Raw genomic sequence first — 24,563 nt, forward strand, 5'->3', positions numbered from 1 at the left:
ATTTTTGTGTGAGTTTTGGTGATTTATTGTCGACTATGTGCATGATGAGTGACACTGACAATAATTATTACGTCTGAATGTCACAACTTTTACTGAAGTGTGTAATGTATCATAGACACAACAGTGTCTACTGTTATCACTATTTAGGGCAGGCCAGAATCAAAAATGAAAATATAATATGTCACATTTACCTTGTTTTTTTTTTTTATCTTATTCTGTGCTGCAGCTCTACATATACACCAAAGTTGTGTGACATGCTATTTATGGTTTGTTGTATTTCAATTTAAATGGTTGTTTCTGACCCTACGTTGGATTGTGCCTCTGTTGTCTTGGTCTTTCTGAGTATTTGTGTGACATATGTGTGTGTGACAGAATCCAACCCAATCCATTGTTTTCTTTCTTCAACTCCTCTCTGTTTCCATGCCATGTCTTGCTTTAAATCATCCGTTTTTTATGGAGGCTTGCTGTAAATGAATCCTTCATTATAAGGCCTGAGATGAGGGACATATCCTTTTCAACCAAGTACTGAGCCTAATATTTGATTCTTAGTGTGATAATGACACTGGTGGACCATGAGGACACCAGGATCACAATAAAAGAACATAATTATTTCTCTAATCTTTGCTTTTGTTAATGTGAAGTCTTCAGGACGATAAAAATCCTTCAAATTAAACAACAAAAGGAAAATCACACTTTGATTGAAAAACACTCTAAACTCACAGCCACACTGGGCCAATAACCTGCAAAGAGCTTACATGTTGACACTATTAGATGGGAGACAATGAGACTAAGGAGACAAACCGATCTCTCTCTAAGGCACAGCCAGCAGTAGGATCTAAGAGCTGTCTCAGTGGCCTTTATCTGTTTACACATTATACAGAACCATCAATTTGTAGAAGAATTTCAATTTGTTTGAGTCAAAAATGCAGTCAAATTCAAATATATTGAATCTATGCTGATGGACAAATGCAGTCTAAGTCGAGTCAGCTTTATTTACAGTATATAGTTTAAGATCACATATCTGCCACTATATTGGCCTTCAAAATGTCATTTTGGTAAAATCCCACCAAACATCCGACGCTAACAGGAACAAACCAGACGATCCACCCAACATCCTAGGGCTGGCTCCAGCAACCACAAAGCATGTGAGTAAAGAGGCAGAACATTTCTGAGATGCTAAACATAGCAGAGATATTTCAGGTGCTGGTGCTGCACCACTACAAGCAGGGAAGGTCTCAAACACAGCTCTGTATCACATCTTACACAGAGACAAAGCGTGTGCATCTTTAGTGTCGTTCAGCCATTAAATAAAGGCTGGATTGGTCACAGGTGTTGGCTTTCAGTGCACTGCAGGCTGCAGGGCATCATGTATGTAAGATAAAACCTTTTGCATTCACAATGAATTGGTTTCGATCTGCAGCACCAAAACGTCTGGGCACAAGTCACCTATTTCACCCTATGCAGACATTTGTGGTCAACAGTGAAAGCAGCGTTTTGATTGTTTTAATTGCCTCCCCTTGAGGCAGAAGGTGAAAAACTGACTGACACAGAGGCGGAGAAACAAGTGTTGGTGCAACAATGAAACCTGACAGAGAACATTACTGTTGTCAAAACAAAGCCACTTCTACAACAAGTACCCAGCTTCAAAGAGACATTATATCTACTCACAGATATCTTCTACAAACGGTTAAATTGTGCTCATCTTTCAACAAGTCTAAAAGTAGATTTTCAAATGGTGAAACATTAATTTTAGCTAAAATTGCAACGGGAAATCTTATATCATTCTTACAGGCTCTTCGTCCTCAACTTACAGGAAGTTACACTCAACACTGAAAGCAAACACCTAAATCAGTTTTTAGTTCAGTGCATTTATTTGTCCCGAGTCCTGAGTCCTGAGGCTACTGGCTCAGAACTTTCCCTTTTTCTTCTTCCAGGGTTTCTTCTTGGACTTGGAGTCAATGATCAGCTGAGACTGACGCTTCAGTGCCTCCCGCGAGATGATGTCAGCCTCGTCCTCTTCGCTCTCGTCCTCTAGGACACAAACAGCGACAGCGTGAGACAAAGAGTCATTTGGACCGTGTGTGCCTGCACTAGTGTGAGTGAGTCTGCGTCTCACCGTCATTAAAGAGGTCCAGCCTTTGGTCCTCAGGCAGCTTGACACGGGTGTTGTAAGCTGGCAGCTTCCCCTCGATCCTGACATAGAACTGCTCAGAGCGAAAAGGAAAAAAAAGTACACATTAAAAATAGCCAGTGATTCGCAGCTGTGTTCTGCCAATGTAGCTTTGCTATATCTAATATGAATCTATTTCCATGACAACTGTCTTCATGTACCCTACACATATTGATGTTATTCCTAAACCCCATGATGTAAACAGAATTTCACATGTATCTAAAATTTCAAATTAATGAGGAAATTAAATTAGTGTGCTGCCATTTTAGAAACAAACCTTTTAAAGAGCTCATTTGAAGCTTTATGAGAAAACTAATGTATGCATCTATGGAAATTACAACACAAACAATATGCTGTTCAATCAATTTCATTCTATTCTATAATTATGGTGTATGATAACAGGTCTGATGGCCAGCAGGTCGCTCGCTCCCAGACTTGATGTACTTCTTTATGGCAGAGATGAAAGTTTGAGCAGAACAGCCAAGCAGTTTCTAACAGTGCCGGCCAAGCAAACAAGGCTAGACTGATTCTGAAATTATCAGCTCAGATTTACGTCAATTGCAGAGATTATGGCTTCTAAAAACGCAGAGTAAAACAGTCAATGTCATTACCAAATGGCCTGCAGGCTATTTCCTATGGTACACTGTGATACCCCGTGTTCTCAAACAGAGAAGGCGCTGCTGAGCATTAGTAATCAAGAACAAACACTTCAGCTGGCTCTAATGGCTGCCTTTCCATTCAGATAAGCTATGCAAGCACGGCAGCATGCATGCATACATGCTCGGCCATGCTGCGTTCACTTGTCGCATCGTGCAATGTGGAGACTATTGATTAAGTGTCAAACCAGGAGTCCATTTTAAATAAATCATTTTACACAAACTAGTTGTTTTTTTTACCCAACCCTCTCCTGTCATTAGTTACAGAGATGTCATTGGCAGATCACTTTGGTAACATGACCATCGCCAGGAATCCCAATGGAGACACCTACTCATGAGAAATGCTGCTAGCAGCAATTATCACTGTTATTTTCTGTTCATGAGGTCAGTATGAACAATGTGACTCATACAATTATCTGTCTTTCACACACACCTACCCGCTAAAACTGTACCCGAGCCTTCTGCGCCAGTTTGCGAGGATTATCTCTGCAAATGCAACAGTCGGACACTGTGATGCCGGATGAGTGTTGTGGAGCTTCGACTCACCTCCTCCTCCTCCATCTCCTTCATAACAGCAGTCAGATCCTTTCCCTGAAGCTCCTCGTGCAGCAACTGCAACTTCAGCTCGCACTGGGTCATCAGCTCCACCACAAACTCATCTGAGTCTGGAGACACATCAGCCCCCGTGTCCTCACTCTGGAGAGAAATGGAACAACGGTGAACAGACATAAGCTCAATTGTAACCAGAAATTTTGAGAGAATAGGAGTTAAAAACATAGATGGATGTGAAATTGGCACTTTTAAAGAATAATATAGGCGAGGAATGTAAATCACCACTACTGGAAAGACAGTCTAGACGGCTGAGCTGGGTCACATTTGGCCCGAACATCAAGCCAGCAAGGACTGATAGGAGATTTAAGCACTGTTATGGAATTAGCATCGGTTCTTACTGTTTCATTTCATCAAAGGAATAATTGGATAGCTTCTAGAAAGAATTGGATATATATGATAATTTCCATTTATTTTGTAGCTTCCCAGCCATTCAGTCATAGTGGCAGGGGGTAATGGGAGCAATACAGAACATTTTTGGTGAAGGAATTCTCTTCTCTGTGACTTTTTCACTAAATCTATGGGTTGATAAATTCTTGCACTGCTGGGAAAATGGATTGTGTTTGTGACAGCACGAGAGGACTACCGATCTGTTACTGTATGAACTGACGTGTATTTCCATCAGCGTGATGTATGAATATCTTGGTGACCAACTGTGTATTCCATTATACTTTGTCTGTTTTAAATTATTAAAATATAAAAAAGACAGACTCTAGGTGTCGTCATGAGTTAAACCTACAGCTGGACAATTTCCAATCATGGTGTTTGAGGTTGCATTTACCAGTGTGATGTGCTGAAGTTTGTCTGCGAGGTGCTCCGACCCGGCTCGGACAGTACTGAGGGCTTTAACAAGCCAATCCAGGTGCTCTTTATTTGCATCACACTTCTGCTGGCTCGCCTGCAGTTGCTGCTCATACTCCTCCAGCATCTGCTGGTCACTAATAAAACCACAGAGAAAGAGTGAAGGCTTGAAAATAACCTGCACCGTGCCGTTGTTCCATCCCTACAGTCTTGAGAGACTCACCTGGAGAGTTTAGCCTCCCCAGAATATTTCATATCTTGGAACTGTTGACTCAGGAGCTCCTTCTGCTCTTTCAGCTGCTGCAGCACCTTCTCGTTCTCTTCCCTCAGCTTCTCCAGATGCTGGTGTGTCTCTTTCTGTGAGATAAAACGCTCCACTATCTCCTAAACATATGAAAAACCACACAACATTAATAGGTGCACCACACACAGCAGGCCCAAGGAATCTTTCTCTTTTCCACATCTCAACCTGTATATCTGTGACCCCTGTCGCCTCCTTGATGCGTCGGAAGGCCTCCTCAAAAGTGGAGATGGCCTTCTCCTCTTCACCTGCCATCCTGGGGGTGCTGCGCTGGGCCTCACTGCTCAGCTCATCTGGCTGCATAGCTGTTCTCTGAGCCTAAAGATAGGAGAGGTTAACACCACTCAAAACATTAATTATTCATTTCACTCTGCACAGTGTCTCTGTTTTGAACCAGACTATGTTTTTTACAGAAAACTAGATAGAAATGAGGGTGACTGAGTGTCGTAGGCCATTCTCTGGTCATTAAGGTATTTGCACATGGCTAGTGAGACAGCAGGTCATCAGAAGAGGGAGCAACATTAAAATAAAACCAAAATAAAACCATACACACACTCTCTCACACACACACACACACACACACCACCACCACCACCATGTATATCTCACCCTTCTGTCAACTTTTTCAGCCTGGGCCTTGCGCTCCTCAACCTTTTTCCTGTAGCTGGCTATAATGCGCTCTCTCTCCTTGCGCTCCTTGTAGAGCAGTTCCTCCTGCTGCTGTAACTCAGCCTGGCAGGACGAAGAAAGGGAAGAAAGGGTTCGGATTGGAAACGAAGGGAGACGAACAAAATGTCAGTTCGTAGGAGGTTGTCATGCAGCAGGCATCATAATCTTCAGCTCTACTTTTATTTTGAAGAAATAAAAAGAGAAGAAGAGAGAGCCACATTGTTTTGGGGATAAAATGCTCGCACAATGCAGAGCGATGAGGAGGGCTGATGTATCTGTGCTTGGGAGTTGTGTGTATGCATCAAAATGAAAAGGAAACAGGCTGCTAATCACTGAAAAAGCAATGTCAGCTGCTTAGCGTGTAACTCATATAACTTATATCATTAATGGTGAGTGAATCATCCCTCTGACTCCTTCATTTGATACATGCGTGTTGTAAACTCTTAGCAGAGCACGCTGCAGGTCACCTTAGCAGCTTCTTTAGAGAGCTGGGCGTCGTTGTTCATGGCCTGCATGTTGTGGAGCTCCTCTCTGTGCTTCAGGATTTCTGCTTCCAGACCGTCCAACTGGCCCTGGAAAGTCAGACTCTCCTCCTGAAGTGGTGGCAGTGGAAAAGTGAGGGGTAGAAAGAGAAAGGACGGGAAACATGGATGTAAAGAGCAAGAGCAGCGGAGGTCAAGTTAAGTGCAAACAAAGGTAAAGTGAGCCTGGGACAGGAAGTACTGTACCACTGTGGAAGTCTCACTCAACATTTACATCACAAACACAGAGTCCCATATCAAAGGCACAACAAAGTGTCATAGCGCTGCTTAACAGGGAGCATTTCTTTTTTGCTGTGCATGATACCTCAATGAAAATGATTAGCAGACTGTATATAAAACACTGGCACTGAGCATCTCTCATACGGGTGTCTGGTGCTGATGGCGAATGCACAATTACTGTTTGTCTATTACTCAATTATGCCAAAAGTCCAAAAAGGACTCCACTAATTGCATAATTATCTGTACAGTGGGCAGCTCAGTACAATGACATACATCATGATGGGAGGCAGTGCCAACAATGCTCCTGCAACATGTCCAGCAAGTGAAGATGAGATAAGAACATTATTTGAGGCTGTTGGACTAACCTGCAGGTGACTTTTGAGTTTCTGATAGTTGGTCATGATGTTCTCAGCCTCCTTGCACTTAAACTGGGTCTTCTCTAGACTGTTCTCCAGCGCCCGCAGGTTCTGAAGACACACACATACTTACAGAGCGGCCACACGTATCATTCAGTTATGCTTAGAGTACTTCATGCTTTGCACATCTCTGTGTGAGCTTGAGAGGTAACCACCATGGCATCTTCCTCTTTTTTCCTCGCGCGAGCATCAGCAGACTGTGCTCCACTGCTGCCCAGTGGTTTCACCCTCTGGTATTCCATCTTCAGCTCGTCAAGGCGACGCTGGTGAGTCTGGGTGGTGTGTTTTAGGGCATTGAAACGCTTCATCTTGGACAGCACCCTCTCTTCTAGTGCTGTCAGGGCTGCCTGAGAAAGGGGTGAAGACAAGGAGAAGGTGTGTGAGCTTAAGAACAGAGACAAACAGTGAGCTTGAGATTTGTACACATGCAGTCTCTAAGTCTTGTTTGTGTCACATTACTGAGGACTTTTGTCCATTTCAAGCAGCAGCAACAGCTGCAGTGTTCAGAGGGAAAAGTGAAAACAGTACAACCATATGAACCTAAAATGAATGACACAGAACAATAGGAGCCTATCTGTGCTCCTTCCTCTCACCTTCCCTGACATGTTGCGGTAGGCATCCTTCTCTAAGCCTCTGTTGTGAAAGGCTGCTCTGATGACATTTTCATCACCCTGGCAGGCAACACAACCCAACAAAGGAAACAAGATTGGAATTGTCAGATTTTCAAGGAAAGTCAGATGTACTTAGTTTGACTTTTGCTCTGGCTAAGATCTGTGAGGATCAACAGTGCCGGGAAATTGGACTTACAGCATTAGTTTCAGCCAGTTTTTTGTACAGCCTCTTGTTCTCCTGCCTCAGCTGACGGATGGACTCTCTGTTCTTCTTGATGGTGGACTGAGAGCTCTCATAATATGCAGTTCTGTCGCCCTCTGGCGGACACATGTAATCGTTGCATCAATAATAGACGGAGAAAGGAGTCTTATCGTGGCACAGCTTGCTACCTTTTCTATTTCTATCTCAGTTATGTATGAATAGTGGCTATACGTTAATCACATGGCAACACAAACATAAAGCTGGCTAGCTAACTGCAGCAAAGCACGCGTCCTTTAGCACGAACAGAAATCTACCACTTTTGAATAAACTTACCCAGAAGTTGGATTTTGCGCTGCATCTCCATTATCTGGTCGTGCAGCGGTGGTTTAAACGTGTCGGCGGTGAACGGCATGTCTGTGCCGTGTGTCTGTGTGTCCACAGAAGGAAGAAATGAGCCCTCCTGTTAGCCGGACCCGACCGGACAGCTCCCCGCTGTTGCCTAGCAACGTGTACACTGACACCAGAGCGAGGCTCGTTTCAGGTTTGAGGCCTCGTCATGGATTTAAATCTATTTTTAATATTTCACACTACAGCTGCAACCACATGCTTATTGTCCTTTAACCAAATGCTTCATTTCGGCCATTCATTTCATTTAGAAATATCGCAAAATATCAAAAACCACCTCGTATGGTGCTTCTGTTGATAAGTAATAAGTTCATGTAAAACACACAGATACATACAGGATTCCTTCTGCCTGAAATATACAACTGTAAACTCTGGGTCTATATCAGCTATAGTTGATGTAACACAATACGTTTTCTGGATTTTTAAGGAGATCTGAAGTACTTTTATGTCGCTCATATTTCAGATTTCACTTCTGTGCACACTTTGACTTTTCTTAAACAAAAAAAGTACTTCATTTAGTGCTTAAATGTAATCAGTTATCCATGTGTTACTGTAGCCAAATAAACCTAAGAAGAAGTGGTCTCTTTTGTTGATTTTTTGCCTTTGAATACTGACATGGCAACACAAAGTTTTATTTGTTTCCAACAAAATAAAAGGTAATGTAAAACTTTTACAAGCTTCACACGTTAAGATGGAATGAAAACACGGATATGTTGTATGTTCAGTGGAGAGTATGATCAAAAAAAGAACACAAGTTATTAAAAAAATACAGACTGAAACAAGTTAAACCCTGTGGGTCTTTTGTAATCTCTTAAGGCTTTGAGTATCATACTAAGCTTTAATCGCCTGCGGTTTAGCAACTTTGCTTTGGTGAGCTAATGTCAAACAGTGCAATATGCTTAGTTAAACTGATAAAGCACAGCTTTACTCATGTATCAACATGCTGCATCTGCCATAAAGTGGAGATCTCAGTGAAAGATGTTGGACCCTTCAAAGCTTCCACCTAAACTGCACAACAGAACACACACACACACACACACACAAAAAAAAGTGACAAAAAAGACCAAAATGTACAGTGAAAAATAAAAACATTAGTTTGTAAGAAAAAATGTTGGTTAAATTAACTACAGTTATCATAACTCAAGCTCTCATATTCCTTCTCTACTAAAACCAGCCTGTCTTGGGCTAGTACAGTGAGACAGTGGGCTTAACACTTTGTAACAAAATCCAAAACGATCATAAGATCATACAGACAACAGAAATTAATCCCATTTGGCAGAGAGACACAATCATACTGTCCATACATAATGTAGCACAGGAAATGGCACTGTAATTCATCCTTTTGCCCTGATTTAAAAATAACCATACACACACACACACACACACACACACACACACACACACACACACACACACACACACACACACACACACACACACGTCATGACTTAATCTACAGATTTTTGCTGTTCATTGGACTTCTTCAGGAGGGTGAGCAGGTTCTGCGACATGAAATACGGCCTTTCTGCTGATCCATCATTGCGCTCCAGATCCTCCACTGTGACATGGACAGAAGCAGTTGAAGAACAACATTTTCCAAACAGCATGCCAACACTAAAGAGTAACTCCGCTCTTCCTGTATTCATGCATCGCCTATCTACCTTTCAGTAGATTAAGTATTAAAGGGGTACTCCTGAAATGTAATATTGCACTCAATATTGCCTCAACATCATACTGAATCCTGGGTCCTGGAGTACACCTGCACGTCACTAGAGCAAGGTGAGACGGTGAGAATCCACTAGAGGTCAGCAAAAACAATATTTTCCGGTGGTGTTTGATAAACAACAATAAAAGAATGCTCTAAATCAGAGGATCCCAACCAGGGGTCAGGACCCTCATAGGGTCCCAGGAAAAAGGTGTCATTAGATAAGGTGCTTTAAAGGGGTAAAAAATGAAAAATAGGTATGTAGAAAGCCCTCTTTCTGAGAAGGAAAAATCTTTGGCTTCAAAGAGGGTTTCTTTCCCTTTTTAGATACCCATTTTTCATATTTCAGTTAGAGATGTGCACTTTTTTCACATAGACATTCATGGATGCTCTAAATCAATGCAGCAGAGGCAGAAATACGCTCTCTTTATAAAGGTTACAGAAAACCCAGGATACTACATCGCCCATAATGCATTTTATTCTGTTTGTTAGCAAATGCCCACAACTTTCAAACACCAGGGACTACAGTTTGTAACATAGGCTTAGGCTTAAGGTTGAACATTTGCAGTCTCCAACCCGAACCTCAATCAAATTAATGAAATGATGTCATCAATCATTTCCAGAGACTTAAGAGAGTCTTTAGAGCCACAGAAAACATTATAGCAAACTGACTTAGACATGTGAAATTGTTGGGAGTTCCCCTTTAAGACAAAATTGGACACGTTGCACATGAAAACTCACCTGCTTCCTTACGCCAAACCACCTTGAAACTCACGTGCATACCCAGAACTAACCAGAACTACTGTGATTAAATACAATCACCTTTAATCAAGATTCACGTCCAATAAATGTGGAATGTCATCAGTAATTTCAGTGGAAAGTCAACTTACACAAGGTGACTAACAAGAAAAAAAGGTACAAAAGCGTCCGAGACTTAAGATGTTAGTTGCGAGCATTCAGAAGGCCATGTCAACACCATGCAGCACTTAGAGAAAGACAGAGAGAGGATAGGGACAGAGCAAGGCAGGTGGGATCAGTAAACGGCTGGGTGGCTGGGGGTTGGGTTGGGTTGGGTTGGGGAGGTCTGCAGAGAGGTCACGATGGCTGCGTCATGGCGACACAATCACAGCACTTACGCCAGTCTGAGGCAAGTAGGTGGCAATACAATACATGGGATCCCATCTTGGAAAGGATCTCTACAAGGCCAAAGCCAAAAAATACACAATAGACATACACTACTGTATATATACAAGTTCCATAGGAAAAAAAGATCCAATATTCATACAGTATATCAAATATGTCTGTAACATTTTGGCGTCAGCTGGTATTATTGTAAACAGTGAAAGAGATTCACCTTCAGTGGAGATGTGTTTGTTCTGACTGTAAACACGGTATTTAGTGGTTCTGTAGTGCATTCGTTAACAGGATTAAGACAATAACTAGTAGTGACAGTAATCAGGCACAGCTTCAGCACTCACAATGTTCTACAGATCTTCACAATATAAAAACCAACACTGTTCTAAAACCAACACAACAGAGCATTTTTTTTCAAGCTACAGAGATGCACTGGGCTTTTGACCTGCTTCAGCTTTCACGTCGACCTTCCCCAAGCTGGACGTCACAGCGCTCACATACGAAGGCCATCTGAAATTTTAGCTTGCCCTACATTTAACAGGTCCATATCACAAGGTTTTGTGGGTACTGTTCTTTCATTCTTTATGCTTTATGAGGTTTGCCGTACCTACTTTTTCCCCTCACATCACTCTTAACATCTACTCCTGTGGTGCAGAGGGGGGATTTTCTTCCTCTTCTTCCTTTTTCTTTTCACCAGTCTCCTCTTTCTCTGCCTCCACAGCTGAAGGCGGTGCTTCCTCCGCCTTTTCCTCCTGTTTCAACTCCTGTTTCTCTTCTCTCTCTTCTTTCACCTCTGCTTCTTCTTTCTTCTCCGCCTCCTCTGCCTCACTGACTTTTTGTTCTTCATTTTTCTCCTCTTTTGGCTCCTCAGCGTCCGTCTTGGCCTGCAGAGGCTCCTCCTCCTCGATGTCCTGCTTCAGCACCGTCTCCTGTTTCAGTTGGATCTCTCCGTCTTGCTCCTGCTGAAGAGGGGTCTCCTCCTCCACTTTCACCTCGTCCATTTGCTTGGCAGAATCCGCTTGCTCAGCGCCATCTTCCTCCACTCTCCTTGTTTTGGAGAGGATCTCGTGCAGCTCGGGGGACATGAAGTACGGCCTTTCAGATGAGCCGTCATTTCTCTCCAAGTCCTCACCTTTTTGCGTGCATGGGGATGTGTGTTTTTTGATTGGGTTAATGGAAAATTAAGGGAAAATGAAAATGTGAAATAAAGGGAAAATATGTGAAAATAAAGAAAAGTAAATGGAGAAATGAGACAAAGAGAAGAAGAGTCAGAAACATAACAAGAAGAGGAAACCAGCATCTCAGCTTAAGGCAGTCTGTATGAGTGCTTGAAAACAGGAAGAGGAAGGATCTGTGGGGGACCTGGTTGAATGCGCAGTTACTCACAGAAGCAGAGGAACAGGGTGTCCACACACATGGCGTACACACTGAAGAAGCCGTGGGCGATGAGGTAGGACCCCACTACCACCGTCTAGGTGAAGAGAGTCACATACGTCGAGCATTAAAGCCCACAGTTGAGCTCAAAAGTGAGGACCACATGATACAAATATAATATCTCTCACCATTATTGGCACCCAATAGTAGTTCAGAGATGGAGCAGCATCCTCAACTGCTTTGATCCTTCCAGAGAAGAAGAAGAAAGAGAAGATCCCTGCACAGAAACAAATGTGAATTAGTGCCTTTAAACTAGAAATCCAGACAGATCTCTCTCCAATTAAGAAAACAGACATGTGTGGTCTAAAAATAAAAGCTCTCCCACCAACAATTCCAACGATGAGGAGCTTCCCAAGAAACAGCAGGAAGTCAGTCACTTTATCTAAAACAGCCACCCTGTGTTGAAACACAGTAGAGAGTAAATTAGAGAAGACTAAGAAAACACATTGTTAAACACTGAATAAATGTTGTAGTCTAATGCATACTGCTTTACAAATTGTGGATATTAGTGTAATGAAACCTCACCTGAGAATGTTCCTCATGAGAAGGAAAAAAGCATCTCGAGCTGAGGGACAGAAACTTTTTCCATAGATGGCAATCTGGAGAAAGAAAACAAGCAATTTACCACTTTAACCAGAAACCAACATGTCCAATGCGGCTGTATCCAGTTACAAGAACTCACCATAATGTAGGCATTTCTGTTCAGGAACTTGATGCATTTTTCCAGACACCAGAAGCAGCACTTCATGCAGCTTAGCATGAATTTAGCAAACTTGTTCTGAGCACCTGAAGAATGAGAGCAGCCACAGAATACTCTGATTACTGCCTGTATTCAGGTCTTAGTTGGGTCACACAAAGTGCACCTTTGACACCCTGTAAATGTCCCTGTTGATGTAAATAAATCAGAGAGGACATTTCTGTGCCCCTCCAAGGTATGAAGAGTATATGTGAAGAGGGGAGAAGTATGAAAAGTTGAATGTTTGGTATAGCATGTCTATCTAAATCCAGGATTCATTCACACAATATCCTAAATGCATATAAAAACTGATTAATATAAGATGATAATGATGAAGATGCACAGTCTTGCTCTGAAGTTAGATCTTCTGACCTTTCAACTTGTGATCCAGGTACTCCAGAATGACCCTGATGATCTGGACCAAAGACAGGATCAGAGAGCCGAAAGCCAGGGAGCCTGTGTGGTATCTAGACAGGAGGAGGGAACGTATACTTTGCTTCTGCTTGCACAAGTTTAGAAAACACACAAATGCACAGAGGTGGACAGACTGCAGGCACAAATACAAAGACAGCCTCTTACCGGAGGGCCCGTCCCAGAGAGGAGAAGATGGGGTAGGCGGGAATATCCTCGGGCTTCTTGAAGGCCCAGTAATACGAGGCGAAGGCCCCCGACAGAGTGACCTGGCCCAGGGCAGTCACGAAGTTGGCGCACCAGAAGAAGAGGAAGACGTTGTAGAACTGGAACAGGATGAGGTATTTGTGGTAGAGGGTCTCCCCACCGTAGAAGGCAAACAGGCACTCTGCATCGGGACACTGAGCTGAGGCGTTGGAGGTGTTGAATGTCTGGAGGAAGAGAGAAGTGGTAGACCGCAGGATTATCAAAGTGATTTTTCATGCTATGATGAAAACTGATGCTGCTGTCCTGGCAAACCGTGACACAATAAAACAGTTTCCTCCTGAAAGGTATCAAATAATAATAAGCAGAATACTTGTTTCACTTTTTGGCTGGCGTGTTCTTGGCTGAGATATTTAAAAGCGTACCTTGGGGTCGCAGGTCTCTCGGGAGTACTCACACTCAGAGTTGTTGAACACTTTGTACACCTGCTCATTAGAGGTGGACAAGAAACTGGTCAAAGTGGTCAAGGAGACTACGTCAAAAAAGGAGGATATCTGTGACACAATCAAGAGTCGTTTGCATCTATTTATACATTGATGGGAACTAACAAAGCAGGACAGAATAAAAACAACTAGACAGGAAGGAAGGGAATTATTAGAACTGGTGAGATGTAGGAGTTGCAAATAGAGGGTACAGCTTTGAGAAGCATTAAACGTGATAAAAAAGAATGTTTGATTGATGGATTAATTGGTTTATTACCATAGATGGTTTTTCAAACTGTTAGACTGTCCATTTCAGTAATTCTTATTTTATTTATTTATTTATTTATTATATTTCTGTCTATTATTTTCTAATGTAATTTACTGAATCAGTAACACCTTAGCATTTTAACTGCCTTTTGTATGTTTTTTTTTGTTTCATTGCTAAATATATAAAACATTGAAGGATTAGAATAAGAAAAATGCAGTGTAGCACTGAAAATCAAATTTGTGCAAATAAAAGTAGAAAGTAGAGTAAAAAGATCAAGGGAGCTAATAACTAAGTGACACATTTACATTTTGACCAACTTTGATCATTATCTGGACTGATGAGAGGATACACAGCAGTGATGGCCCAGTAAGCAATCACCACGGCCAGGAGGGCAAAGGTCAGCAGTGGGTAAAACAGCGATGACATCACATGACCAACAGCTCTGAAAAAGGAAACAACGATCAAAATGTCACGTCAACAACTATTAACTTTAAGAGCTAAAAGTCTCTTCTTACTCTTATGAAAACAAATATGCAAAATACAAAACTGGAAACTACCTCATTATGTTGTCGTGCTAAACATGCTAGCAAACAGTTGCCTCTTTCCAGAAGACACAAAGCAACATTAAGTTTAATTTGGAGTCGTGTTTCTGTCCAACTGATGAATGTAAGTCTAATATTCAGCTTTATTTTAGCTCTGTATTGGGTCTCCACCTACTCCTTAGCTGCTAGCTACAGAGCCTTTTTTTAGCGACTGGCTGGTGAACATTGTGGGACATTTCGCAATGTTCACCAGCTAATCACTAACTAAGAGTGGGGTGATAATTCTCTGTGGGTTTGTCACTATGAGCATCCTCTTTCACATTACACCGTCATTTAATTTATTGTCCGTATAAAAATGTTGATTAGTGCGGCTTTAAAATATGAGAGCGGGCCTGGTTTCTGTTCTAGCTCAACGTTTCAATGCCAGAAAGTGATTCACTGCCACAGGCTGACCTGCTGGCCTCCTTGATGAGGGCGATGGCAATCAGGATTCTCTTCCTGAGGAAGATGAGTAGCAGGATGATGATGACCTCCACAATAGCCAGGATGATCACTGCAAAACAGCAAAGGCATTAGATTACTGGGAATAATAAATACTTTATATACACATGTAACAAAGAAGAAAAGTGCATACTGAAGGCCAGCCAGGTCTGTCTGATCTGCAGGTAGACAGAGAAGTCCGTCTGCAGGCCCAGGTCACGGATGGTGACGTCAGCGCCCGGCTCTCCCTTCAGACTTGCAAACTCCATGTAACAGTGGAAAATCCCTAAAGAGAATAGCTCAGACAGTTAGAAGTTTTAGATTTGAATAAAAAAGCAGAAACCAACTTTATCATCTCCAGAAGCTGAAGACTTACCATATCCAATGACTAGAATGACTAAAACAATCATGACCCAGACCATGATGTTAGCCAAGTACCGCAGCAAGATGATGAAAATCAAGCTGACGACCATGGCGATCACCAGACCGCTGGGGAGGGTGGACACACAACGTTTTAACAAAGAGAGTTAACAGAAATGTCTTTTAGCTAACCCTAACACACTCAGATGCTTTTCATTGGACAAGCATGATGAATGATCTCATGTGTATGCTCTGACAACTACAGTAGGCAGCCTGACTGAAACCTGAAACATTTTCTCATGTCTTGTGTTGTAATACTGATGTTCTACACTGCACAACTCTATGACTGTAACTGAAAAGTGGACAGACTTACATCAATATCCAGTGCCAAGATTGAGTGTAGTCCTCAAAGATCCTCATGGCCACCTGGCGAGCTTCAACAGCTATGTTTGATTTCCTGTAACAAAAGGAAATGAATTAAACACAAACCAGAATTAGAATTGTTGACTGTCGACATCTGCCGCGTATGGATCCCCCAACAAAATGTCGTAAAAGCTTATCAGACAAGTCAAAAAATAAGCCTATAACTGAACACATTGATAGATAATATTTTTAGTTAAACAATGACGATGGGGATTTAAAAGAAATCTAAACCTTATGCTGTTCCATTAAAATCCATTCACTTTGTAAAAAAGCTTTTTTCAGCATGTGCATGTAAAATCAGTAGAAGAATTGCCTTTGAAATTCATTCTGAAGTACCCCTCCCATGAAAAATTATTTCATGGGGGGGGGGGGGGGGGTTAGTTATTATTAAGTTATTAATTTCTAAAGCTAAGCGTGTCACATTGCAAATTAAGATGACAAATAATTTGACTGGGCGGTGTGGTTTTACACGCTCCAGCAGCAGGATGCAGCTGCAACAGAACAGCCTGTAAAGCTCATCATCTTGATAAATAACATGCGGGGAGCATTACAACCTCCCCCAGTGGGAATGACAATGATAGGAAACGCTGAGATAAAAACCCTCCAGGGTGCATACAAATAGAGCAGAACCAAAACAAACGCTCACTGTAGCAAAGACACATCAGCGTGCAGAGTAAATAAGAGCATAAGGACTTTTAAATAGGACATCAAATCGCTGCAGTGACATATGACGGGGAAGTGATACACTAAATGTTATTTGAAACAACATGGCAAGATGTGCGCCAAGTGTCAAGCCTAAAGTGGTTCATTAACCCACCTAGCAGCATTTTGTTTATATTTGACAAATGAAGACAAAATGTCCACATTTAGTTCTGAGTGCTCAAGGTGATATCCCCAAACTAGCCCATTAGGTCTAAACCAACAATCCCCAACCCAAAGGGATTACATTTATAATGAAAAGTGATAATCTAAAGCAAAACTAATCCATTCAACGAATAATCGTTTCAGTACTAATTTGATCATTTAGTTGTAAAATTATGACAGGATCGCACAGGCGTGTTAACCACAAAGAGCCCGATTAATGTTCTTATAATATTAGCATATTTCACGTGTACATGCGTGTGTGTGTGTTACTCGCCTGGATGCATCCAGCACGTCTGTGGCATTAATATTGACGCCCTGTCCAGCATCAAAAGTGGTCTCATTGCCCACCACCACCACCCCACCTTTCAGGGTTCCCAAGGCCGGCAGGCAGCGACGCGTGACTGTGGAGAGAGGAGATGATCCGTTTGTCTGGTTTTATTTGTTTCACACGCAAACAGAATGAAATGATATTAAGCGAGGAGGAACAAGCGTCTCACTTACAGGCTTTACTCGGCATCAGCATGGCGGGACATAAGCCATCCCTCAGGAGCTCAGGAGGACTCTGTGTCATGTAAAACAGGCTTCAATGTACTTTTGTCCCATCTCATTGCATACATTATCACTTCAAGCATGAATAAAATGTGAATAATCAAATCATTTGCATACTTACCAATTTGGTGAAGTCCACTCCATCCTTACAGTATTGTTTGTAGTATTCGTGGTCTTCTTTGCCGCCTAACTTTGCTTTCACCAATGTCATGTGCTTGTCAGGACAGCTTTCCACACATAACTGGACACAAATAACAACATACAATCGCAACAATTAACGTGACTGTTGGAGACGAGAAACATGTTGCAGTGAACATAAAAGATAAGTAGACATCTGACCTGTGTGGTGGGACACTGGAACTCCAGCAGCACCAGAGGACTGGCACATTTCAGGATGTTGAAGTAGAACAGAAGACGCTTCTTCCTGTTGCATAAGAACAGCAAAACAAAACTAGCATTTGGGCTGTAGCATAAATATTATTTTTGTCTCATAGCCCATAATGAGTGGTGTTCGATTATGGTAATACCTAGCATTGTCTGAAATATAAGAGATAGCCTGCATCTGAAAGCTTTTCAAAGACATCATATTGTCAGGTGACTCACTCCAGAGGTGTTCCAGCTTGTCCACAGAACTGCCCCCTACTGTCAGTGGGATAGATCACTTTCCTGGGGTCACCCTGCGACCAGGCTGCGTAGACAAGAATTCAAATGATTCAGAACGAAAAGTGGAATTCAGATCAAATGACAAGACATGTCTAAGCACATCTAAGCATGCATAAGCAACGAAGCAATGCATATTTTAGTGATGGAGGATCAGTCTTACCGAGGATACCAACAGCAAAGTATCCAAACAAGGCCAAGATGAAGAGAATACAGCAGAGGACATCTGTGCAGCCCCTGAGGAGAGGAGAGGCAGAATACTGTTATTGGTCTCGAGTACAACAGATAGGAAAAAATTACGATCAGTGATTGAAAAAGACGCCTCACCTGTTGTAAATCGGCCCTTTGAAGTTGGGGTCAAACTTCCTGGATTCCCCTGGGGATAACAAGAAACAACCAGCTTGTTAATGTCTCTTTGTACAATCTGATGAGACTGTAATTAGTACATTAATGCTAGTTGACCAAAAACCTGTGGTTTCAATTAAGGAACTCCACTTGTGATTATTCGCTCTACATGTGAACTTTTTAACCAATGTTAATTGGGGAATTCATTGTGAAATCTAATTGCTTCTGTTGTTTAAATTAAAACTGAGCTGTAAATCTGTTTCAGCACATTGTTTAGTGACACAGATTACACTATGTTTTTTAATTATCACAGAGAAATAGTATTTTTTCCAATGACTGACACTATATCTTAAATTATCTGTAGTTTATTATACTCTACAGTAGAGTATAGTATGAATATGTACACTGTATGTGTGCACACAAAGCGCACTCTGCATACGGGAGGTACACATGAGCACAGTACATGTGTAGTCTCATGTATCGACAAAGACAGAACAAAAGGATTCTTCTGCCTGACTCTCATGCCTAGCAACCCACAAAATGGCTCCCCGGCGACAGTGAGCTCCCTGTGGACATCACCAGCCGCCATGGAAACACCTCAGACACGGCATAGGGGAAACATCAACCAAGCCCACTCTGCCTGGGGTGAGATCATCATGAGCTCACACTGCGAGTCAACATTATCAGTGAACAATGAAAAATGAATACGCTCATCTGCCGTTTTTCGGATGTCTAGATTACACCTTGAACTTCATGCCAGACAGGAAATCAGCTTGGTGAAGAATTCAGTAAACATGAGCTCATTGACCAACATCCTCTTGTAAGACGGCAGACGTCAGGACGTTTCACATGATGATGGGGCGTTTACCTGTTCTTTAAATACTTGTTGTTCCTTCTTAGTGCTTACATACAGTACGCTGCTATTTCACACACACACACACACACACACACACTCACACACACACAGTCTGCCCACATATTGCAGACATCTAACTGGCACCAACACAAAGGTGTCACTGAACTTTGTATTTTAAAGTGCAGTATTTCTGCTGGAGGTAATACGCGACTTAAGGCAGTCCATTAACCATCACAATAAGTGAAGTATACACAATCCATTAGTCAGTGCAGCAGTGGTCTGTCTGACAAGCTTGAATAATGTCAATAAGACCTTCAAATCAACCTTGAGTTCATCATAAAGACGGGTACAATACCGTGTCTTTCGTATTTTGTCATTCCGTGGTTATTTATGCTTCTCTCATGGATGGTTTCTCTCAGTGTGCCGTGTGTGCTGCAATTTTTTCTCTACGTCTCCTTCCTGTGTGAGGACTGTCCTCTGACTCTTCACTTCCTTCTTTCAGTGTATTCAAAGCCCTGCCTTTGCTTCATATTCCCTCTATTTCTCTTTACCCCCACCCCCTCTTGGCTCGTCAGGGGAGTTGCAGCAGACACAGTGTTGACGGGGGAATTGAGAGAGAAGCAGCAGAAGCAACACAGACTTGTTGAGCCTATGAACCTGCTGTTGCCAAAATTGATTCAAGACTCTCTGACTGCAGGGGCATGCTCTGAAATCAAAACAGTCTTTCACTTCGACATCAAAACAGTTATTTTAGTCTTCAGCTCAAACTGCTGAATCAACGTGTGCTGCCTGTTTCCTTTTGCAGTGTGTAGCTGCACGCAGAGCAGCGGCGCTCTCACCTCACAGTAGTCATATGACCAAAACAGCCTCAGCCCTTGACACTAGCTTTGACAACATTGCTACTATACAGTTTTCTCTTTCACCAGTACTTAGTAAGATTTATGGCCTCCTCTCGATGTTTTCTGAGCTTCCTGTTTCTACCTTAGGTTGTTTTTTCCAACTTGTTACAGCACTTAAACCACACGCCCCTCTAAGTGCTTTTATATTGAAACTTTGCATCACTAACTTCCTAAACAATGGACAAAGCTCTCTTGAGATGGTTCCATGCATGGTTAAGACAATGATTTGGTTATTGATGCATTGTGTGCATGTGACACACACGAGGCGGCGAGCTGAACTGCACATCAGAGATAAGAGCGTCCTACGTGTCCACTGTTGGCACATGACTTTGCTCTGCTCTGCCCACTTCTGTTGCCATGTGACAGCCTGCCAGCATGCCATAGCATGAAATACAATACTCACTCTGGACCCCATACACATGTTACATACACCGTGCCATGCTTTTGCTCAAAGGCGTTCTTGCTGAGAGTGAGATGAGAAGGTTAATACCACTCCCATATGTGTCAGTTGGTGCGGCTGGGATAGCTTGCCTACCAGCTCATCTTAACCCCAACAATTAATTCTTTTTTATTAATTCTTAGCTGGGACAGGTAACTCCCTGTAGCCTAGAAATAGCCCGGCACATGGCCCCTCGTAAAATTGCAATATGCATACTTAGCATACAAACACGTGACAAGCATCAATCCTCTTGTCTTGTGTTTGGCATGAGCAAATCATGGCATATCAAACGTTTCATGCTTTAGCATGTTGACATCACACAAATAAATATATCACTACATTTGATCTAATTAACAATATAACTATGTAATAGACATGCTGTTTTGAAATGACCTCAAACGTAACTATTTCTTGTTTGAACTACATATATGCAAATAAGCTAAAATGAAGAGATGATATTATGTATTTATTTATTTGGGGCTCTAAACTTCAATTATTGGGCTATCATTGTTGACTATAATAATTCCACCCAAAAGTTTAGTGTCCTGGCCACAGTTTGAAACAGGATCATTATAAACTGTCTGCATAGTATTTATAGAAATGTTGAAAGGGTTTACTTGCTTTGGTCTTACCCACCCTCTCTCTATCACTTTGTGTATATACACTTCTTCTTTCTCTTTACTGTGGAGGATAAACATTGAAAGTGATTTTTCCATCAGCCCTTCATTTGTAGGACCATCTGTGAGTGTGAGAGACACGGCTCCATTAGAGCCGCCTGCTTTGTGCCATGAAACAATCTCTGATTGTGCTGAGCAGCATTCCAGCAGATTTGGTGGGTAAAGGCTGCCAAATGTCTTGTAAATAGTCTTGCTTGTTTACTTAATTGGCAAAAATAATGTGGGTTACAGATGCTAATCTCAGTAAATGTTGCAATTTAACATGCAAATCCAGGTGGTTTTATTCTGTCATTTGGGTGGCCTGGGCTCCTCAGGTAGCTCATTACTGACACAGGGGCCCTGATGGTGAAAATCTACAGGGTCTGCCAGACGATCTAATCTGCATTAAAACATCTACCGAACCTTACTGATCTCAGCAGCATTTAGCACAATCTTATTTCAATCAAAAAATCGAAATGGCACAAATGTGAAATCTAAAAGTAAAGCAATACGGTCTCTGCCTCTCCTGACGATAAAAGTTTTTAGAATCACAATTGTTATGTTTTGTGTGTGTGTGTGTGAGTGTGTGTGTGTGTGTGTGTGTGCTTTAAAGGAAGTGATGATGTCATGACTGATGTGATTCACTAATGGGCCCAGAGGGGTTATCAGATGTACCCTTCCCTTACTACCTTAATGGGTTAGTGGGCACTGTGTATGTGTGTGTGTATGTATATGTGTATGTGTGTGTGTGTGTGTGTGTGTGTGTGTGTGTGTGTGTGTGTGTGTGTGTGTGTATGTGTGTGTGCATGCATGTGGTCTGTAGATGGAGTATATTTGAATGATTACTATATGGGACTTGATGAGACCACACAGAGACCACTGTATGTGCTACTGTTCTACTGCTGCATCTAAAAGCTGCAAAAAAAAAACTCACTACTAATGAGGTCACTGGCCTACATACTCTTAAAAAGAAGGAGAAAACACATCAAAGTATCTTTTTGCTGAACTAAATACTTAAAAACCGACAAGCTGTGGCTCAGATCACTGTCTCTGTCTACTCCTCACAGAACCTGCTTTGATCAAATAGCAACAGTTTGTCTGATTTTCCCAAACTGACGATCGGGCTCCTAATGGCAAGCGATCCTTGTTAAAGATTTAGCAGTTGTGTCTCAGTGTGCACATGCAGTGTATGTGGTAATACATCTGAGTGTTTGCTAGCTTGATATTGAGTGGACTGTGTCTGCTGTGTGGGTAGAGCAGACAAGGCAGAACACAGTCCAGGCAGTGCAGGCTGCAGCCTGCCTGCGCACCAGCCGAGACACCGGGAAAATGTAGTAGTGACAGTAGTATGCTTCCAGAGACTGCTGACAGGCCAAACTCTGCTAATAAAATCAGCTGTTTCAGAATACTGGTGAGCTGGAATGGGTAATGAGTGTTTACATAGTCTACAGCTTTATGTCCAGTTTTAAAGGGCTGTGGTTTTTGACCTTTTAGCCTTTATGGGGGAGGGGAGCCAAGGAAAAAAGAGCTGTTTACATGGCAACAGGAAAGCAACATGGAAATGCTCCACGGTGGGAGCTCCATAGAATGACTAGGGAGGATGTGCACTTAACATTGTGGGTGCGGGCTGTTAGGAGCATCTCAATTGTCAGCCAGCATTAGCGTGGTGAAATACTGCGGTCCTCTCATGTAACAACACTGACATGGGGTATTAAAGCAAGAATAACACTGGTTACCAAAACTTCATGACTCAACAGTCCATATGAACAACAGCCCAGCCCAGGCCGTCAGTGCTGGTGGAGAAGATGGATTTGTGACACATGATAATCAGCGATGAGTCATGTCTTCGGCTGGCACACTAAATGATTTTTCCATGATACGAATATGCAAAAAAATCAGCGTGAACACAAGAAATTAACATCAGTGAAGCGCATGTGTTTGTATGTTTGTACAAGTACATGTACAAAGACCATATGTCACTCGACAAAACACCAAATGGTTTTTGAGCCCCTGGGAGAACACAATAAATTAAGTAGACTAAGTGCTCCTCCTCTGTGGCCTGTTCTTGGATGTTCCTGCAGTACAGAATAACCTGAAAATGAAGCCAGTTTAATAACAAGACAGCACTTGTTTGAATGAAAGGCAACCTACTTTTTATTACCTTAACCCATATTACCAACAGTAAATAACTGTGTGGGCCTAGTTTCATTTGAGGCTATATTTAGTTTACAATGCAGACTGATAAAAAAGGGGCAATCTATCCAAATCCTACCACCCATTAGTGTATTGTCTGATACAAAATTAGAGTAGTTCATAGAGAATTTTCCGACATTAAAGATGAGAAGTGCTCTAAAAAACAACCCGGCTTTGGAGGATGAGGATGACTTCAGATCTGCATGAGACCCATGAGGTCCACACCCATCCATCCGTTGCAGTCATTGTTTCCATTTCTTCGTCAAAAGCAAAGAGCGGGGAGAGAGCGGCCACATAAACCTTGTTCTTACCGTATTTAGGGTCCGGGTTTTTTTCCTCCAGCTCCATTCTCACACACTGCTCGGCTGCTCGCTGCTGATCAGACCTTGGACAGGATAGTTACCATGGAAATGTCGAGGAAAAAAACATCAATAACAGAGGAGGACTGCCACAGAGCTACAGAGAGAGAGAGAGAGAGAGAGAGAGAGAGAGAGAGAGAGAGAGACCATCCCAAACAGAGATGAGTCAGGGCGCATTCCAGCCTAACGGAGAGGAGAGACCAGCCAATGAGAGAGCAGAGCCCGGTGACTGACAGCTGCCTCAGCCAATCAGAGCGCATCAAAGCGGGACAAAAACATTTGTCTCGCCGCTACTTCGATGGAATGTGTGGAGAGAGTTTGTAAAGACGAATGTGTTTCTAATGGACATGATGAGTTATTAAAGAGCGTGTTTATCCACGGTTAGGATTAAATCAGACAATATTATTTGTTTGTTTTTTATTCTAACCTTAGAAAATAAATAAAAGAGCACAGCAGAGGTTAGAATAACAATAGGCTACTCTCCTATTGTTACTCAACTCCTGTGCTTAAGTACATTTTAGAGCTTTTTGTACTTTTATGACACTGTATACTGATGCTCGACTACAGTTGAGAGGGAAGCATTGCTCTCTTCTCCTCTGTGCATCCAGCTGCATGCAGCAGTCAAATATGTAGTCCACATTAGAAAACAATGTCTCCCTCCCAGCTGGAGTAGTTTCTTCACTGATTGAGGTTTTTCCATACAAAGCACTTGATGAGCATATACAATTTGTTATTATAGATTAAACTACCCAGTGGTAGGTTATATAAAGTATTCAGAATTGGCTCAAAGTAGGCTGCACCATTAAAATGGTGATCACAAGTTGATGCAATCCAGTAATGTAAAATGTGTAATAATGCAACATTCCATAACTCATGCACTTTATATTTGTACGTATGTTTCATCTGTATATCAACTTAAATACAATTTGAAAAGCAGGGCTTTTACTTTAAGGAGTCTTTAAA

At 42.1% G+C, this 24,563-nt stretch overlaps 3 protein-coding genes across 4 annotated transcripts; all 3 read right to left on the minus strand.

Annotated features, from left to right (window-relative positions):
* Positions 1-1,580: 1,580 nt before the first annotated feature.
* odad3 (outer dynein arm docking complex subunit 3) lies at positions 1,581-7,620 on the minus strand. Its single transcript, XM_070828279.1, has 13 exons — positions 7,530-7,620; positions 7,191-7,312; positions 6,977-7,054; positions 6,539-6,730; positions 6,333-6,434; positions 5,674-5,799; positions 5,147-5,269; positions 4,706-4,855; positions 4,460-4,620; positions 4,217-4,373; positions 3,373-3,522; positions 2,117-2,204; positions 1,581-2,031 (listed from the first exon to the last, which is right to left on the minus strand). The coding sequence occupies exons 1-13, from the start codon at positions 7,606-7,608 to the stop codon at positions 1,907-1,909; spliced, it is 1,653 nt and encodes a 550-aa protein (XP_070684380.1). The 5' UTR covers positions 7,609-7,620; the 3' UTR covers positions 1,581-1,906.
* A 526-nt stretch (positions 7,621-8,146) lies between these two features.
* Positions 8,147-23,706, minus strand: slc44a2 (solute carrier family 44 member 2 (CTL2 blood group)). Of its 2 annotated transcripts, none has more exons than XM_070827454.1 (22): positions 23,553-23,706; positions 18,181-18,229; positions 18,017-18,090; positions 17,797-17,881; positions 17,533-17,617; positions 17,315-17,434; positions 17,146-17,206; positions 16,919-17,045; positions 15,731-15,814; positions 15,374-15,486; positions 15,152-15,283; positions 14,971-15,070; positions 14,325-14,417; positions 13,651-13,735; positions 13,190-13,452; positions 12,983-13,077; positions 12,557-12,660; positions 12,400-12,473; positions 12,200-12,270; positions 12,003-12,091; positions 11,827-11,911; positions 8,147-9,159 (listed from the first exon to the last, which is right to left on the minus strand). In XM_070827454.1, exons 1-22 carry the CDS (start codon positions 23,587-23,589, stop codon positions 9,050-9,052), a joined length of 2,136 nt encoding a protein of 711 aa, XP_070683555.1. In that variant the 5' UTR covers positions 23,590-23,706; the 3' UTR covers positions 8,147-9,049. The 2 variants fall into 2 exon arrangements, with proteins under 2 accessions (XP_070683555.1, XP_070683556.1); XM_070827455.1 differs by lacking the exon at positions 23,553-23,706 and adding an exon at positions 19,410-19,536.
* LOC139198568 (uncharacterized) lies at positions 9,776-11,564 on the minus strand. The gene has a single exon (XM_070827456.1). The coding sequence runs from the start codon at positions 11,523-11,525 to the stop codon at positions 11,079-11,081; it is 447 nt and encodes a 148-aa protein (XP_070683557.1). The 5' UTR covers positions 11,526-11,564; the 3' UTR covers positions 9,776-11,078.
* Positions 23,707-24,563: the final 857 nt, after the last annotated feature.

The sequence above is a fragment of the Pempheris klunzingeri genome, chromosome 3, assembly GCF_042242105.1.
Source record: "Pempheris klunzingeri isolate RE-2024b chromosome 3, fPemKlu1.hap1, whole genome shotgun sequence".
NCBI lineage: Eukaryota > Metazoa > Chordata > Actinopteri > Acropomatiformes > Pempheridae > Pempheris > Pempheris klunzingeri.

What these genes read in the sequence shown, in the direction of transcription:
- odad3 (XM_070828279.1), bottom strand. Translation starts at nt 7,608, where the DNA reads ATGCCGTTCACCGCCGACACGTTTAAACCACCGCTGCACGACCAGATA. An exon ending in AACTGGCTGAAACTAATGCT is followed by an intron (nt 7,055 to 7,190) that starts GTAAGTCCAATT and finishes GTTGCCTGCCAG; the next exon opens with GGTGATGAAAATGTCATCAG. An exon ending in CTGAAAAAGTTGACAGAAGG is followed by an intron (nt 4,856 to 5,146) that starts GTGAGATATACA and finishes TCCTATCTTTAG; the next exon opens with GCTCAGAGAACAGCTATGCA.
- LOC139198568 (XM_070827456.1), bottom strand. Translation starts at nt 11,525, where the DNA reads ATGTCCCCCGAGCTGCACGAGATCCTCTCCAAAACAAGGAGAGTGGAG.
- slc44a2 (XM_070827454.1), bottom strand. Translation starts at nt 23,589, where the DNA reads ATGGAGCTGGAGGAAAAAAACCCGGACCCTAAATACG. An exon ending in CTTTGCTGTTGGTATCCTCG is followed by an intron (nt 17,882 to 18,016) that starts GTAAGACTGATC and finishes TTGTCTACGCAG; the next exon opens with CCTGGTCGCAGGGTGACCCC. An exon ending in GAGAGACCTGCGACCCCAAG is followed by an intron (nt 13,453 to 13,650) that starts GTACGCTTTTAA and finishes CTCTTCCTCCAG; the next exon opens with ACATTCAACACCTCCAACGC.